Consider the following 15,844-nt stretch of genomic DNA (forward strand, 5'->3'; position numbering starts at 1 on the left):
AGCATCCACTATGTCTCAGATGCTTTGTAGGTATTGGGAGTACAATGGTGAACAAGACATAAAAAGCCCCCTACACCACAATATTTGTTTCCCAAAATGTGTTCTGTGGAATAACAATCCACTAGATACTTCTTAGAAAAAAAAGTTTTCTGGGGTCAACTAAGTTTAGAAAACATCTCTTAGTATTATATATTTCTCTTTTAGAACAACACATGAAAAATGGTTTGGGAGAACAATAGTTTATAAAAGACTCAGAAATCTTGCAGTAAATAAAATTGTTTAGCTTATTTAGCTCAATATTTTCCAAACATATTTAATCATCTAAGGAATTAGTGTTCTGTGAGCACACTTTAGGAAATGTTTTCATACACTTATTTTGTGCTCCATGTTTTAAATATTTTAAAAATACTTTTTTTTTTTTTGAGATGGGTCTCACTGTGTTGCCCAGGCTGGGGTGCAGTGATGCGATCAAGGCTCACTCCAGCATTGACATTCTGGGCTCAAGTGATCCTCCCGCCTCAGCCTCCCAAAGTGCTGGGATTACAGGCATGAGCCACCGTACCTGGTAGATACCTATGTTTAAAATAATTTTAAACACACAAAATAGAATGATATTATAAAAATACATATATCTACCACAGAATTAAAAAGCATTTTATGTGCACTTCAGTTCTTTAAATATTATAGATACAGTCAAAGTCTCTTTCACATAACCAAAGGGATATGATATAATGTCAAGCAGTGGTAGGTGCTGTGAAGAAAATAAAGCAGGGTAACAGGCATAAAGGAGAGAAGAGATACTCTTTAGTTAGTTCCAGGAGGTCCTCTCTGAATGAAACGAGGGAGTAAGCCAGGTGAAGAGCACTCCAGGTGGTGGGAGCAGCAAGTACAAAGACTCTGAGACCCTGAGATGGGAACAAATTTCCTGGGTTTGAGTTTTAACAGGGAAACTATTATGCTGGAGTGCAGGGAGCAAGAAGAAGAGCAATAGAAAATGAGGCGGGAGAAGTAGCCAGACCATGGTAAGAACTTTGATCCACTCAAGATGCACCCCTCTTGAGAGTAAGGCTGGCTTTATGTGAGTTGGAATTGTTGCAGGATTGAAAACCTTCATTCCAAGTTTTCTTACCCATCATTAAAAGTGCCATTTTGGTGGCATCAATGGCAAAGGTAATAAAAATGAATATTTCCAGACAGCAGTGGAAGAACTCGTCCTAGTGAGTGATATCAGTGCCTGTATTCCCCAGGCAGCTTGGGAATGGTAATTCTGAAGGGACAGAACCCTCTCTGGGCAGGAGGGAAAGCACCTGACAGAGGCCTCCCATGACCTTTCTACCTTAGGTTTGCTACAGGAAGGAACTCACTATACCCTTGCACTGGTCTGATTAGAGATATGTGTAACAGAGATTTCATATTTATAGACACTATCTGTATTTTAAGATATGTTAGGCTGGGCATGGTGGCTCATGCCTGTAATCCCAGCACTTTGGGAGGCCAAGGAGGGTGGATCATTTGAGGTCAGGAGTTTGAGAACTGCCTAGCCAACATGGTGAAACCCCGTCTCTACTAAAAATACAAAAATTAGCTGGGCATGGTGGTACATGCCTGTAATCCCAGCTACTCGGGAGGCTGAGGCAGAAGAATTGCTTGAACCCAGGAGGCGGCAGTTGCAGTGAGCTGAGATTGCGCCACTGCACTCCAGCCTGGGCGACAGACCGAGACTCTATCTTAAAAAAATATATATGTTAGTGATAGTATTTTCCCCACTCGATAGTGTTTCAGTTAACCATCAGTTTATTTACTTTGATTTGTTGTGTGTGTTCCTATGTTAGATTTGAATTATCCTTTCAATGAAAGACTGCTAAAATTGTCAGCAGTTGGGAGGAGGATTACCTAATGTCTCCTACCTTCATAGAAATGGTGAATGAAATGGCCCTTATGGGGTTCCATTTCCCCTGGAAGTATTAGCTCTAAAAAGGAAGCAGACTGGGTCACACAGGATTATCCACAAGGCTGTCTAGTGCTTCTTTAGTAGGACCTCTTTATTTAGAGGGGAATGAAGAAATTCAGGGTAGGGGGTAAAATCTTTGACGTATGCCATGCCATTGAGTGCCGGGTCTGATTTCCCTGATCTGGCTGGCTTGGGAGCTATTTCCTTCCTTTCTCCCTTGAATTTATACCTATCCGTCCCAAAGTAGGATGCTCCATTCAGTAAACTGACTTTCTCTGATAGAGAAAAATTGCATTCTTGAAGAGAGCTGCTGAAAGTGTAGTCTCCTTTTCCTTATATTCTAGCACAAGATTTGACTCCGAATATGGTTCTTCTAGTCTCAACATATTATCTGGAGATATTCCAGCCATAAAGCATTATCACATACTTGACCAATAAGACACTACATTTATTTACATGTGATCTAGAAATATAAGAATACATCATGAATTTTAATAGTGTTGAAACGCCTATCCATTTAAAAATAGAAAATCTTGGGCAAGAACTTCTAGTGATTTACCCTCCTTTAAAGAACAGTGAGTCACAAACATTTGAACCACTTATTCCTTTGTATATGCCCTCCCCATGTGTGTATATATATAGAGACAGAGACAGTCATTTTTTAGAGCAGTTATAGTTTCATAGTGAAATTGAACAGAAAGTCCAGAGATTTCCCATATAGTCCCTGTCCCCATACATGCACAGCCTCCTCCATTTTCAGCAACCCCCACCAGAGTAGTACATTTGTTACAACTGATAAACCTACACTGACACATCATAATCACCCAAAGTCCATAGTTTATATTAGGGTTCACTGTTGCTGTTGTGCATTTTGTAGGTTTGGACAAATGTATAATGACATGTATCCACCATTATAGTATCATACAGAATAGTTTCACTGTCCTAAAAATCCTCTGTGCTCACCCATTCCTCCTTGCATCGCCCCTAAGACCTGGCAACCACTGACCTTTTTATTGTGTCCATTATTTTGCCTTTTCCAGAATGTCAGTCATGTAGTTGGAATCATACGGTTTGTAGCCTTTTCAGACTGGCTTTTTTCATCTAGTAAAATGCATTTTAGTTTCTTTCATATTTTTTTCATGGCTTGACAGCTCTTTTTTTTTTTTTTTTTAGTAATGAATAACATTCCATTGTGTAGATATGCCACAGTTTATTCACCTACTGCAAAACAGCCTTGTTGCTTCCATGTTTTGGCAATTATGAATAAAACTGCTGTAAACATCCATGTGTGGGTTTTTGTGTGGACATGAGTTTTCAGCTCCTTTAGATAAATGCCAAGGAATGTGATCACGGGATCTTATGGTAAGAGTATGTTTAATTTTGTAAGAAACTGCCAAACTTCTTTTAAAAGTGGCTGTGCCATTTTGCATTACCACCCACAATGAATGAGAGTTTCCCTTGCTCTACATCTTCACCAGCATTTGGTATTGTCAGTGTTCTGGATTTTGGCCGTTCTAATAGGTGTGTAGTGGTATCTTGGTTTTGTTTGGTTGTTTTTTGTTTTTGCCTATGACAGAGCCCTCAGGAGGTCCTGAGAACATGTTCCCTAGTATCTTGTTGTTTTAATTTGTAATTTCCTAGTGACTTACGATGACAGCCTTTTCATTTGCTTATTCACCATCTGTATATCTTCTTAGGATGTCTTTGGCCAGTTTTTAAATCAGGTTGTTTTCTTATTGTTGAGTTTTAAGTGATTTTTTAAAAATACATATATTTTGAGTTTATAAGTAATTTTATTTTGAGACAGCTTTCTGGAGTTTACAATGCCATGATTGATAGTCTTTTTCCGCTTCTCCAGACGGGCTCTGAAAACCATCTGGAGGAGCTTGTAAATGAGAAAGTCTTGCCCTCCTAAATGTATGAGGAGGCTTTGCTTTGGCTTTTGGAAGTCATCCACAGGTGATGGAATCCCAGCACCCAAGAGCCCCTGTGATTAAGCATTCTCATAAAGCTTCCCTCTCCTTCCCTCTGCCTCTCATGAGCTTTTTCTGACTCTAATTTCTCTCATTCAGCTTTGTGTTTAGCTTTCCTACCACAAACAAATTGTTTCTAGTGCAGTTAAGATTCCAGGAAGATTGCCAGGGTGTATCCTTCAATTCCATAAAAAGGAAAGATATTAACTAAAAACATATACATGTGCACACAAAGTCTCCTTCACCCGTGCCTCTTCTCTTACTAAGCTTTTCCCCTCTTCCCACAAACAACCTCAGTAGACACACAGTTTCAGTCTCAATCACTCTTCTACCTCTCTCATTTCTTGGCACATGCAAAATGTCATTTCCAGCATGCAGCAAATCACATCAAAGTGCTGCCTGTGCCCAAAGGCCACGTGGCTTCCTCTGAGCTCCTCATTCCTCTCCTTGCTAGCCTGGGTGATTAGAGGCAGATAGGTTAGAGTGTTGGGCAGTTACTCCTAGCGATGACACACAAGGAGGCTGAGCAAGGCCCAAATATGGCCCTTTTTACCCACCCTTCCAAACACCAAACCTCTTGCACAAGAGAACATTTATAAGCTGGGTCCTCTGCCTGTAAGCCTACTTAATGATAACAGCTCGGTGGTACTGACTGCTTTGTCTTTCTTCCAGCTCTTCTACTAGTGACCTCTCCAACTATGACCATGCCTATCTAAGGCGGAGCCCTGACCAGTGCAGCTCCCAGGGGAGCATGGAGAGCCTGGAGCCCAGTGGGGCATACCCACCCTGTCATCTTTCCCCTGCCAAGTCCACCGGCAGCATTGACCAGCTCAGCCACTTCCATAACAAGAGAGACTCGGCTTACAGCTCTTTCTCCACCAGTTCCAGCATCCTAGAGTATCCACACCCTGGCATCTCTGCCCGGGAGCGTTCAGGCTCCATGGACAATACTTCTGCTCGAGGTGGCCTCCTCGAAGGGATGAGGCAGGCAGATATTCGCTATGTAAAGACAGTCTATGACACCCGGAGGGGAGTCTCAGCAGAGTATGAGGTGAACTCTTCAGCCCTGCTGCTTCAAGGTAGGGAGGCCCGAGCCTCAGCAGATGGTCAGGGCTATGATAAATGGTCTAATATTCCTCGGGGCAAGGGAGTGCCACCCCCATCCTGGAGCCAGCAGTGCCCCAGTTCCTTGGAGACTGCCACCGACAACCTTCCTCCTAAGGTGGGTGTACCCCTGCCTCCAGCTCGGAGTGACAGTTACGCAGCATTTCGGCACCGTGAGCGGCCCAGCTCCTGGTCTAGCCTTGATCAGAAACGGCTCTGCCGGCCTCAGGCAAACTCTTTAGGCTCCCTGAAGTCTCCGTTCATAGAGGAGCAGCTGCATACTGTGCTGGAGAAGAGTCCAGAGAACAGCCCCCCAGTGAAGCCCAAGCAAAACTATACCCAGAAGGCCCAACCTGGCCAACCTCTGCTGCCGACCAGCATCTACCCCGTACCTTCCCTGGAGCCACACTTTGCCCAGGTGCCTCAGCCTTCTGTGAGTAGCAATGGTATGCTCTACCCTGCACTGGCCAAGGAGAGTGGATACATAGCCCCTCAGGGAGCATGCAACAAGATGGCTACCATTGATGAGAATGGGAACCAGAATGGATCTAGCAGGCCTGGGTTTGCCTTCTGCCAGCCCTTAGAACATGACTTGCTGTCCCCGGTGGAGAAGAAACCAGAAGCTACAGCCAAGTATGTCCCCTCCAAAGTCCATTTCTCTTCAGTGCCTGAAAATGAGGAGGATGCCTCCCTGAAGAGACATCTCACACCTCTCCAAGGCAACAGCCCACATTCCAATGAGAGAAAGAGCACCCACAGCAACAAGCCATCTTCTCATCCCCACAGCCTCAAATGCCCTCAGGCTCAGGCCTGGCAAGCGGGTGAAGACAAGAGATCTTCCAGGCTCTCAGAGCCCTGGGAGGGCGATTTCCAGGAAGACCACAATGCCAACCTCTGGAGGAGGCTGGAGAGAGAAGGCCTAGGCCAGAGCCTGTCAGGCAACTTTGGCAAGACCAAGTCAGCCTTCTCATCTCTCCAGAACATTCCTGAGAGTCTGAGAAGACACAGCAGCCTGGAACTAGGCCGGGGAGCCCAGGAGGGTTACCCCGGGGGCAGGCCCACCTGTGCAGTCAACACCAAGGCAGAAGACCCTGGGAGGAAAGCAGCTCCTGACCTCGCGAGCCATCTGGACCGGCAGGTTTCCTACCCGCGGCCCGAGGGGAGGACCGGTGCCTCGGCTTCTTTCAACAGCACAGACCCAAGGCCCGAAGAGCCGCCTGCCCCCTCTCACCCACACACATCCAGTCTGGGCCGGAGGGGGCCCGGCCCAGGCAGCGCCTTGGCTCTTCAAGGCTTTCAGTATGGGAAGCCCCACTGCTCGGTGCTGGAGAAGGTCTCCAAATTCGAGCAGCGAGAGCAAGGGAGCCAGAGACCGATTGTGGGCAGCTCCGGTTTTGGCCATAACTATAGGCCCCACAGGACCGTCTCAACTTCCAGTACTTCTGGGAATGACTTCGAGGAGACAAAAGCACACATCCGTTTCTCTGAGTCAGCTGAACCCCTAGGCAACGGGGAGCAGCACTTCAAAAACGGGGAGCTGAAGTTGGAAGAGGCTTCCCGGCAGCTCTGCGGTCAGCAGCTGAGCGGAGGAGCGTCGGACATTGGCCGTGGCCCCCAGAGGCCGGACGCTCGGCTCCTTCGTAGCCAGAGCACCTTCCAGCTCTCCAGCGAGCCAGAGAGGGAGCCCGAGTGGCGGGACAGGCCGGGTTCACCCGAGTCGCCCCTGCTGGATGCCCCCTTCAGCCGCGCCTACCGGAACAGCATCAAGGACGCACAGTCCCGTGTCTTGGGGGCCACCTCCTTTCGACGTCGGGACCTGGAGCTGGGGGCGCCCGTGGCGTCGAGGTCCTGGCGGCCTCGACCTTCCTCGGCCCACGTGGGGCTGCGGAGTCCCGAGGCGCCGACCTCCGCCTCCCCGCACACGCCCCGGGAGCGGCACAGCGTGACCCCCGCCGAGGGCGACCTGGCCAGGCCCGTGGCCCCTGCCTCCCGGAGAGGGGCTCGCCGGCGCCTGACTCCCGAGCAGAAGAAGCGCTCCTACTCGGAGCCCGAGAAGATGAACGAGGTGGGGGTCGTGGAGGAGGCCGAACCGGCACCCCTGGGCCCGCAGAGAAATGGAATGCGTTTCCCAGAAAGCAGCGTGGCCGACCGGCGCCGTCTCTTTGAGCGCGATGGCAAGGCCTGCTCCACGCTCAGCCTGTCGGGGCCCGAGCTGAAGCAGTTCCAGCAGAGCGCCCTGGCCGACTACATCCAGCGCAAGACCGGCAAGCGGCCTACCTCCGCCGCCGGCTGCAGCCTCCAGGAGCCCGGGCCACTGCGCGAGCGCGCCCAGAGTGCCTACCTCCAGCCCGGCCCCGCGGCGCTCGAGGGCTCCGGCCTCGCCTCGGCCTCCAGCTTGAGCTCGCTGCGGGAGCCCAGCCTGCAGCCCCGCAGGGAGGCCACTCTCCTGCCGGCCACAGTTGCAGAAACCCCGCAGGCTCCCCGAGATCGTAGCAGCTCCTTCGCCGGTGGCCGCCGCCTCGGGGAACGGCAACGCGGGGACCTGCTTAGCGGAGCAAACGGTGGAACAAGGGGCACCCAGAGAGTGGATGAGACCCCCAGGGAGCCATCCTCCTGGGGGGCCAGGGCCGGGAAGTCCATGTCGGCCGAGGACCTGCTGGAACGTTCGGACGTCCTCGCGGGCCCTGTCCACGTGAGGTCCAGATCATCTCCCGCCACCGCAGACAAGCGCCAGGTATGTGCAACCAGCAAGTCCTGGCCTCGGACTGTCCCTTCCTCCCTAGAAACTTTAGTGGGGCTCCCCAACCCCCCACACTCTCACCCCCTCTCCCAGTTCAGTTTTCCTTGTGATTACAGAAAAGTAGCATTTGTTTTCATGAGTTGAGTTTCTCAAGTGTCCCTTACCTGGTTTCCTTACAAAGATATAGGTATCTAGATTACCTATATTGTTATACAGATTCTCTATCTATCTGTCTATCTCTCTGCATTTTAGGAAATCACCACCTCTCAATGGAAAAATGCAAGATTAGGAAAAATTAGGGATTATCTTTTTTGTTTTTTGCTTTTTTTTTTTTAATGGATTAGAGTCTGGGTCTGAGTATTTTAAAAGTTTTAGCTTTGCACCCTTTCTGTTTCTACTGGACTTTGCATCTACAAAATAGCTAGAATGATTGACATTGATAGTCATTGGTTATTGAATTCCTGGCCCTCAGCTAAGTGTGTGGCAGGTCCTGAGCTAAGTGTAATCTACATTTATTATTTCATTTAACCCTCATGATAATCCTGTGCAGCAGAGTATATTATACAGGTCAGACCCCTGTCTCTCGGACTCCCACCTCAGCTCTTTCTGTGCATTATCCTGGTGAGGAGAGAAAATAAGAAACTCAAAATCTCACATAAAAGGATTTTCTAATAAAGGCACCAAATGCTGCAAGGATTATAAAGTACTTTGCCCTGAAAATTTTAAGCAGTGCTAGGAATAGAAGCTGAGCATTCTGACTCCTAGGAGCCTGTTAATTTCCCTAATTCTTAGCCTATCCTCAGGCTTCACTTCCACTGTAGATCAGTGGCCCGCCTCATGCTTCCCTTCCCACCAAAGAAAATAATAGGAATCACATACCTGTTAGCACAGGAGAGGAAGAACTCCGCTCCACTGCCCCCTCTCAGATTCTGCTGTTTTCCCTTTCAGAGAAGTCAGCCATTCAGCAAGCATCTGTAGAGCATGTGTTTATGAAAAATGCTGTGGTACAGCATCAAAGGATACACAAAAGAAAAAAAATAAGGCTCATGCCTTTCTGCGGTTCACAATTAAGCAAGGAATACGACCTTATATATATAAATCTAATATGACTAGTGAATGCTTTGGGAATGGTGATCAATAATATGCTATGGAAAGGAAAGTGATTAATTCTGAGGTGATCTGAAAGTGCTTCTCCTGAAGGGAAATGGGATTTTGGGCCAGGATGTAAAAGATGGGCATGATGACAAGAGATTAGGGGAGAGGGGATGCATTGATGGGAAGAAACCAGTTCAGACAAAGAAAGATTCAGCAGTTCTGGCTGAGAAGTTTGCTGCACTCTATCACACACATACAACAACAAATGCTACTTGCTCTTACCAGTCAGATGCTTATAGGGCAGGATTTTACAGGTTTTTGATAAGGATTTAGCTCTTTTTCAACATTCTCATTAGGGAGGCCTTTCTGCCTCCAAAAACAAAGTCGTCATGGAAATCAGTTCCTCTGTATGTGACAATTGATCCATCTCTGGCCTGAAATAATGACTGCAGGAGGCTACCATTTTGAACTACTTGTAGCCTGAGACCTTCTCATATATTTGGCAGGTCTGGCCTCTCCTCAGCCAGCTTGAAATCCTCTCTGAAACACGCAACCCTCTATTTTCTTCTCCTTTAATTCCTCTTCATTGCAGAACAATAGATACTAGTGATGGAGCTTAAGTGCACATCAGACTCTTGCTTGTTTCCTTCTGAGAGAAAATACTGTCCCCTCCCAGATGATTTCTGTTTAGAATTGTACAGAAATACTTTCTCCCAGTATAAACCCCCGACAAATGTAGACGCAACTTCCCATAAGCCTTCAGTAGCCTTTTCCTTCCTTCAGAATGAACAGAGCTAATTCCCACTCCCTATCCTACCACTAACATACATTTAAAATCCATATATGTAACATACAATTTCATTTAGCTTGACGGATTTTAGCACTTAACTGCATAGCAGTCTAGACACCTTCCTTTCTCTCCCCGTGTTTTAAAGAAAATAAAAACGCTTAGGTGAAAACCAAATCATTATTGTTTATTCCCCATTAGATATTGTTATTTTGTCTTAGAGGTTGGTTGGATGGCTATGAATGTTATTTTATCTTTTCCCCCAAATATTTCTTAAGCCTGGTTGATTAAGAAATGAAGCTAAAACATGGGTGTTGGGAGAAGTGAAGAGATTCCTCCAAATCCCAATTAAATACTTTGTATTATTTGGAAAACGTTTTAGAAAGACAAGTGAATACAAAACAGTACTTGGGCATCCTTTTCATAAACGGAATGCCATATTTAGATGTTATTTAATTTGGGGAATATGCAGGCAGAGGGGGAATATTTCCAAATGAAATACTTCTTTTGTACTGCTTTGCTCCAACAAATTCTGAAATTTCTGAACAATGCATCGTCTCTTATATTGTCACTGTGCCAGGACTGCATTCTTGAGCTTCCTCCCTCTCCTGGTCTCCTGCACAGCAGCCAGACCTTAGCTGACTGGAGAAGCATCTCGTGGCAAGGCAGTCTGCTCCTTGCATCCTCTTCATCATCTGCCTTATTTGTAGTTATGATGAGTAAAAAATAAAACAAAGTTACTCTCACCACATAACTATTGTGGTTATTATATATATATTTTTCTTATTGAATAAATTTCAAGAACATTATCAGTAAGCTTTTGGGAAGGTTTGTTAATCAATCATTTTTCTTATCCTTGCTTTAGAGAATTCTGACAAGTTAAGTGAACTTGTAAAGACTGTCTGCCTGAGTTAAAACCAAAATGTGGAGTGTGTTTCTGCTGCTGGCTTAGTTGATGCTATCTCCAACAAATGCTGCTTGCTCTTACCAGTCAGATGCTGACAAGGCAGGATTTTACAAGTTTTTGATAAGGATTTAGCTCTTTTTCAAAATTCTCATTAGTGAGGCCTTTCCACCTCCAAAAACAAAGTCATCATGGAAATCAGTTCCTCTGTATGTGACAATTGATCCATCTCTGGCCTGAAATAATGACTGCAGGAAGCTACCATTTTGAACTACTTGTAGCCTGAGACCTTCTCATATATTTGGCAGGTCTGGCCTCTCCTCAGCCAGCTTGAAATCCTCTCTGAAACATGCAACCTTCTCTTTTCCTCTCCTTTAATTCCTCTTCATTGCAGAACAAATAGATGTTAGTGATGGAGCTTAAGTGCACATCAGGCTCTTGCCTGTTTCCACTTTCTTTCTCTGAGACCTTGGAAAAGTTAACTTGTTAAAAGTGGGTAGGACCTGCAAAGCTACAGAAAGATATCCAACATTCCTGCCTTAGAGACAGAAATGTATATCTGTTCATTGCATAGATTTAAAATATAGTAGAGCCTATAAAGAGAAACCCTTGGAGAAATAAGATTACTGGTGGGGATATTTCCCCCGGATGCTAAGTTAGAGACTTCTCTGGTTCTCACAGTATTTTCAGGGACCTTCATGTCTGATATGTAACATAATCGCTATGAGATGGTGTGACAAACATTACTGAATTGCTGAGGAAATTGCTCAATGCGTGGAACCACAGTATTGGATATAGGCTTGATTCTGTGGAATGCAACTCGTAAGTCTTTTTTAGCACCTTTCCACAAGCACACATTTAAGCTTATACAAAATAGAATTGACTTTCCACAAAATGTGAAGATACAAATAGCTAACAATAATCGAATTTTTGCTGTGTGCCAGTCATCGTACTGTGTTTTATAAGTATAAAATTAGTCTTGGCTGGGTGCAGTGGTGCACACCTGTAATCCCAGCACTTTGGGAGGCCGAGGTGGCTAGATTGCTTGAGGCCAGGAGTTCGAGATCAGCCTGGCCAACAGGCAAAAACCCATCTCTACTAAAAATACAAAAATTAGCTAGGCATGGTGGTGTGCATCTGTAGTCCCAGCTACTTGGGAGACTGAGGCACAAGAATCGCTTAAACTCAGGAGGCAGATGTTGCAGTGAGCTGAGATCGTGCCACTGCCCTCCAGCCTGGGCAACAGAGCAAGACTCTGTCTCAAAAATAAAATAAAATAAAATTAGTCCTCACATCTGTGCAATGAGGTAAATACTATTATTATCTCTAAGTTACAGAAGAATGAACCAAGTCACCAAGAGGGTACAAAATTTGCCCAAGGTAGTAGAGTGAGGTTTTCACCCCACACTGTCTGACTGCAGAGTCTTTAAGTCACTATACCATGCCATCTCCTTGAATAAAGAGAGGCTGGGAATGGGGAAACAGAGGCAAGAGTTAAATGTTCTGTATCTGAAAATATCAGCCAATGAATATAAATTCATTTTAACATTTATTGATTACTATTTCAGTCATGCATCCTATAATGGTCAAGAATGGACCACATATGCGACAGTGGTCCCATAAGATTATAATACCATACTTTTACTATATCTTCTCCATGTTTAGATACTAAAATACATATCATTGTGTTGCAACTGCCTACAGTATTCAGTACAGTAATCTGCTGTACAGGTTTGTAGCCTAGGAGCAATAGGCCTATACCATGTAGCCTAGGGATGTAGTAGCCTAGGTAATCTAGTTTCTGTAAGCACACTCTATAATGTTTGCACAAGGACAAAATTGCCTAATGTTGCATTTCTCAGAACATATCCCCGTTGTTAAGTGACACATGACTGTATTTTTCACATCAGATTTTTCACAAGGATTTCTAGTTATTTTTAGTAGTTACTTGAGATATTCTAAAGTAGGCGAATATTGTTGTCTTCATATTTCATCAGTGACAGAGATATTGAGATAACTAACTTGGAACCCAAAACGAGAGGACTTGAGATTCAGTAGACTTTAGATTTACATTATTAGTATTATTATTATTATTATTATCATTTTGAGACGGAGTCTCGCTCAGTCACCCAGGCTGGAGTGCAGTGGCGCCATCTTGGCTCACTGCAAGCTTCGCCTCCCGGTTCACGCCATTCTCCTGCCTCAGCCTCCCGAGTAGCTGGGACTACAGGCGCCCGCCACTATGCCCAGGTAATTTTTTTTGTACTTTTGGTAGAGACGGGGTTTCACCACGATAGCCAGGATGATCTCGATCTCCTGACCTCGTGATCCACCTGTCTCGGACTCCCAAAGTGCTGGGATCACAGGCGTGAGCCACCGCGCCCAACCAATTTACATTATTAAGTATGCTAAGAACTGGTGTATTTTTAAGTCAATTTTGAGATAATTAACAAAAATAAATTAGACACTTAACAAGTTGGTATAATTCTATGCCTAGTATTTCTCCCGTAGCCACTGTTTTTTTTTTCCTGTAATTGCCATAATAAGTACTTTGTACTTCTTACCAATTTATAGAAAATTAAGTTTTGATAGTGAATATATGCTCAAATTAAAGCAAGAAATACAACAGGAATTTATCTTCCTTGGGCTTGTATCAGATTGGGAAGATATTTTCCTTTGTCAAGTGGTATTTTGATTGATAGAAGATTCAGAGAATTCTCTCAATAGTTTATTACTGGGTCTAATTCCTTTATTTTATCCACATCCACATAAATAGTTTAAGCTTGATATTCTAGGAGCCAAATCATGTGAATACAGAAGTTGTATTCATTGTCAAGCTGAAATGCAAAGGAATGTAATAGGATATGAATATATATTTATACTTTACTGGGTTAGGCGCTCACATGGGACCTAGGCTTTTCCAATTAATTATTGGCAAAGTGGCACATTCTTGTCAACATAGGGAAAAGTGGTGGGAAAAGACTTTAAAGGACCATAAATTTCATGGAGAGCAGGAATTCTCATTCCCTACAATGATAGTTGAGTGAATCAGAACACATGGAATTCATTTTTCTCAAGCCGTTCAAGTCTGATTACATCCAGCCCAGCTGCCATTCAACCTATAAAGATTCCGTGGCAAGACCTTGGGCTTTGAAGAGATCATGGCTTGAATCATAGTTTCTCCACTTACTTAACGGGCAAGATATGTCACCTCGCTGAGCTGCAATTACATACCCTGCTTCCAATTGTTATAAAGATTAAATTACAAAAAAAAGTCAAGTGCCTAATATTCCAGGCATATAATTTGTTGGTGCAAGGTACTTAGCAGAGTGTCTGGCACACAGTAAATACCCAGTACTGGTAGCTGCAATTATTAATAATGTTCAGGGATTTGTTTCTTCTGCCTGCTCCTACCTTTGACCCTTTCCATTGCTTATTAGTTTCTCAACCACTAAACAAAAACAATGAGGAACGGAGTGAAGAGCAGTTAACCCACTGGGCAGGGTTAAATGGCAAAATAAATTACTGAAATTAAGTTAGAGATTATACATGGATTTAATTTTTCTGGTTTTTGCCTGTCTCCTGTCATAAATAATTGGGAGTTGAATATATTATCATCAATGGCAACATCATCATCTTCATCATGGACCTGATCACAGGGACCAAATTGTATACTATCAAAAACTGACAACCCTTTCAGGACTCCAGTATATACCCTCATTAAAACAAAAACAACTACCCCTGAAAGGGCCCCAGAGTTATTGATCTCACATGTGAGTGAACTTTTTCCTAGAATTTATTGCAACCTGATTACAATCCAAATTCATATCTTCACTAATTGTAACTAAGAACATTTGAGATTTTTGCAAAATAATAGACTATCCTTTCCCGTCATCTCTCATATTTCCCCGTTGCCATTTGAAAAGTTTGGCCCATTGAATTCATTGTCTTCGTTATCCTATTTCAAGTTTAGCAGTTGTTTTGAACTCCAGAGATAATCATTAGGAGACTTCTCTTAGTTAGGACACATCCTTGTTAGAGGAGGCACCTGGTGAGAGACTGAAGTTCAAATTCTGACTCTGCCTTTTTTTTTTTTTTTTTTTTTTAAATCTTCAGCTTATCTCCTGCATTGATGCCATGGGATTATGTAAGAGTGCCACCACGTGGCCTGACAATAGTAGGTTGCCAGTAAATAGGTGTTCCTTCTCCTTTTTACCTCCACCCCCTTGGTAAATTTAAACACCTGCTTATTGGCAGTAATGCTGTGCCTTTCTTGTGTTTCAAGGATGTGCTTTTGGGGCAAGACAATGGCTTTGGTCTTGTGAAGGATCCATGTTATTTGGCTGGTCCTGGATCTAGGTATGTACATGTACTTATGATGCTCTCCGCATATAAATGCTGCTGGTGTTAAACTACTCTTGTTCCTTTCTACAAGAAATTGAAATGTGATGTCATATAGTGTCACATGCTTTTTTGATTTGTCTAGGCCATGGAGAACTTTTTGTTTTCCATTTAGAAATGATTTTATTTAAGAATGACACTTGTTCAAAATAGGTTTTGAACATGTGCTATTGAGGACAAGGTTGATTTGGCTAACCAGTTTGACAACAGAATAATTAATGGAGGTGCTTTTCTTGAGCGTGCCCCATGGCTCTCACAAATGGGGCCTCCTGTGTGGCTGATCTCATCCAGCTCTGTGTGCAGAGCATCACATCTGGTGACCACAGTGCTAGGGAAGAATGGGCATTTCATGAACAGCTTCACAGAGGAAGGCAAACTGTAAGCGTCGGAGGTGAAAAATAAAGCTCAAAATCATAATTTTATACATGTGGGGATGGAAAACAGAGGAAAGTCATTTTTTTAAAATGCCATCAAAATCATATATCCTAGGTAGAAAAGTATAATGAGCACTTTTTTAGAATTTAAAATTTTGAACTGTTCACATGGGACTTAATAAGTAGAAATTTTCAGAAAGGGTATTCTCTGAACCTTGTACTCTGTATATAGTTTTAATGCAGCATTACAGGGTTATCTACTATAATCTATTATTACTAATGATAATACACCTACACCCTACCTACTCCTTTCTATGTTTTTAAGCCATTTCCTTAATTTTTCTTATATTTCATTCAATCATTGTTTCTACATTCACCTTCTTAATAACACAACCTAATTCTGTCAAGTAGAAGCAGCCAGCGTGGTCAGGAAGTAGGTATTAATTACCTGCTTTCTAGCCAAGATCAGCCTTCTACATTTATATGCCCTTGCTCCTATAGCTGTGTTGACAAGG

At 43.9% G+C, this 15,844-nt stretch overlaps 1 protein-coding gene across 4 annotated transcripts in view; it reads left to right on the top strand.

The window, feature by feature from the left end:
• SHROOM3 (shroom family member 3) overlaps positions 1–15,844 on the top strand; it is a 95,979-nt gene that overhangs the window by 46,949 nt on the left and 33,186 nt on the right. For all 4 annotated transcript variants that reach the window (XM_030819021.1, XM_030819022.1, XM_030819020.1 and 1 more), the window contains 2 exons: positions 4,597–7,762; positions 14,840–14,913. In XM_030819021.1, coding sequence (XP_030674881.1) covers positions 4,597–7,762; positions 14,840–14,913 — 3,240 coding nt within the window. The remainder of the gene's footprint in view (positions 1–4,596; positions 7,763–14,839; positions 14,914–15,844) is intronic.

Source organism: Nomascus leucogenys, chromosome 9 (assembly GCF_006542625.1).
Source record: "Nomascus leucogenys isolate Asia chromosome 9, Asia_NLE_v1, whole genome shotgun sequence".
Taxonomy (NCBI): domain Eukaryota; kingdom Metazoa; phylum Chordata; class Mammalia; order Primates; family Hylobatidae; genus Nomascus; species Nomascus leucogenys.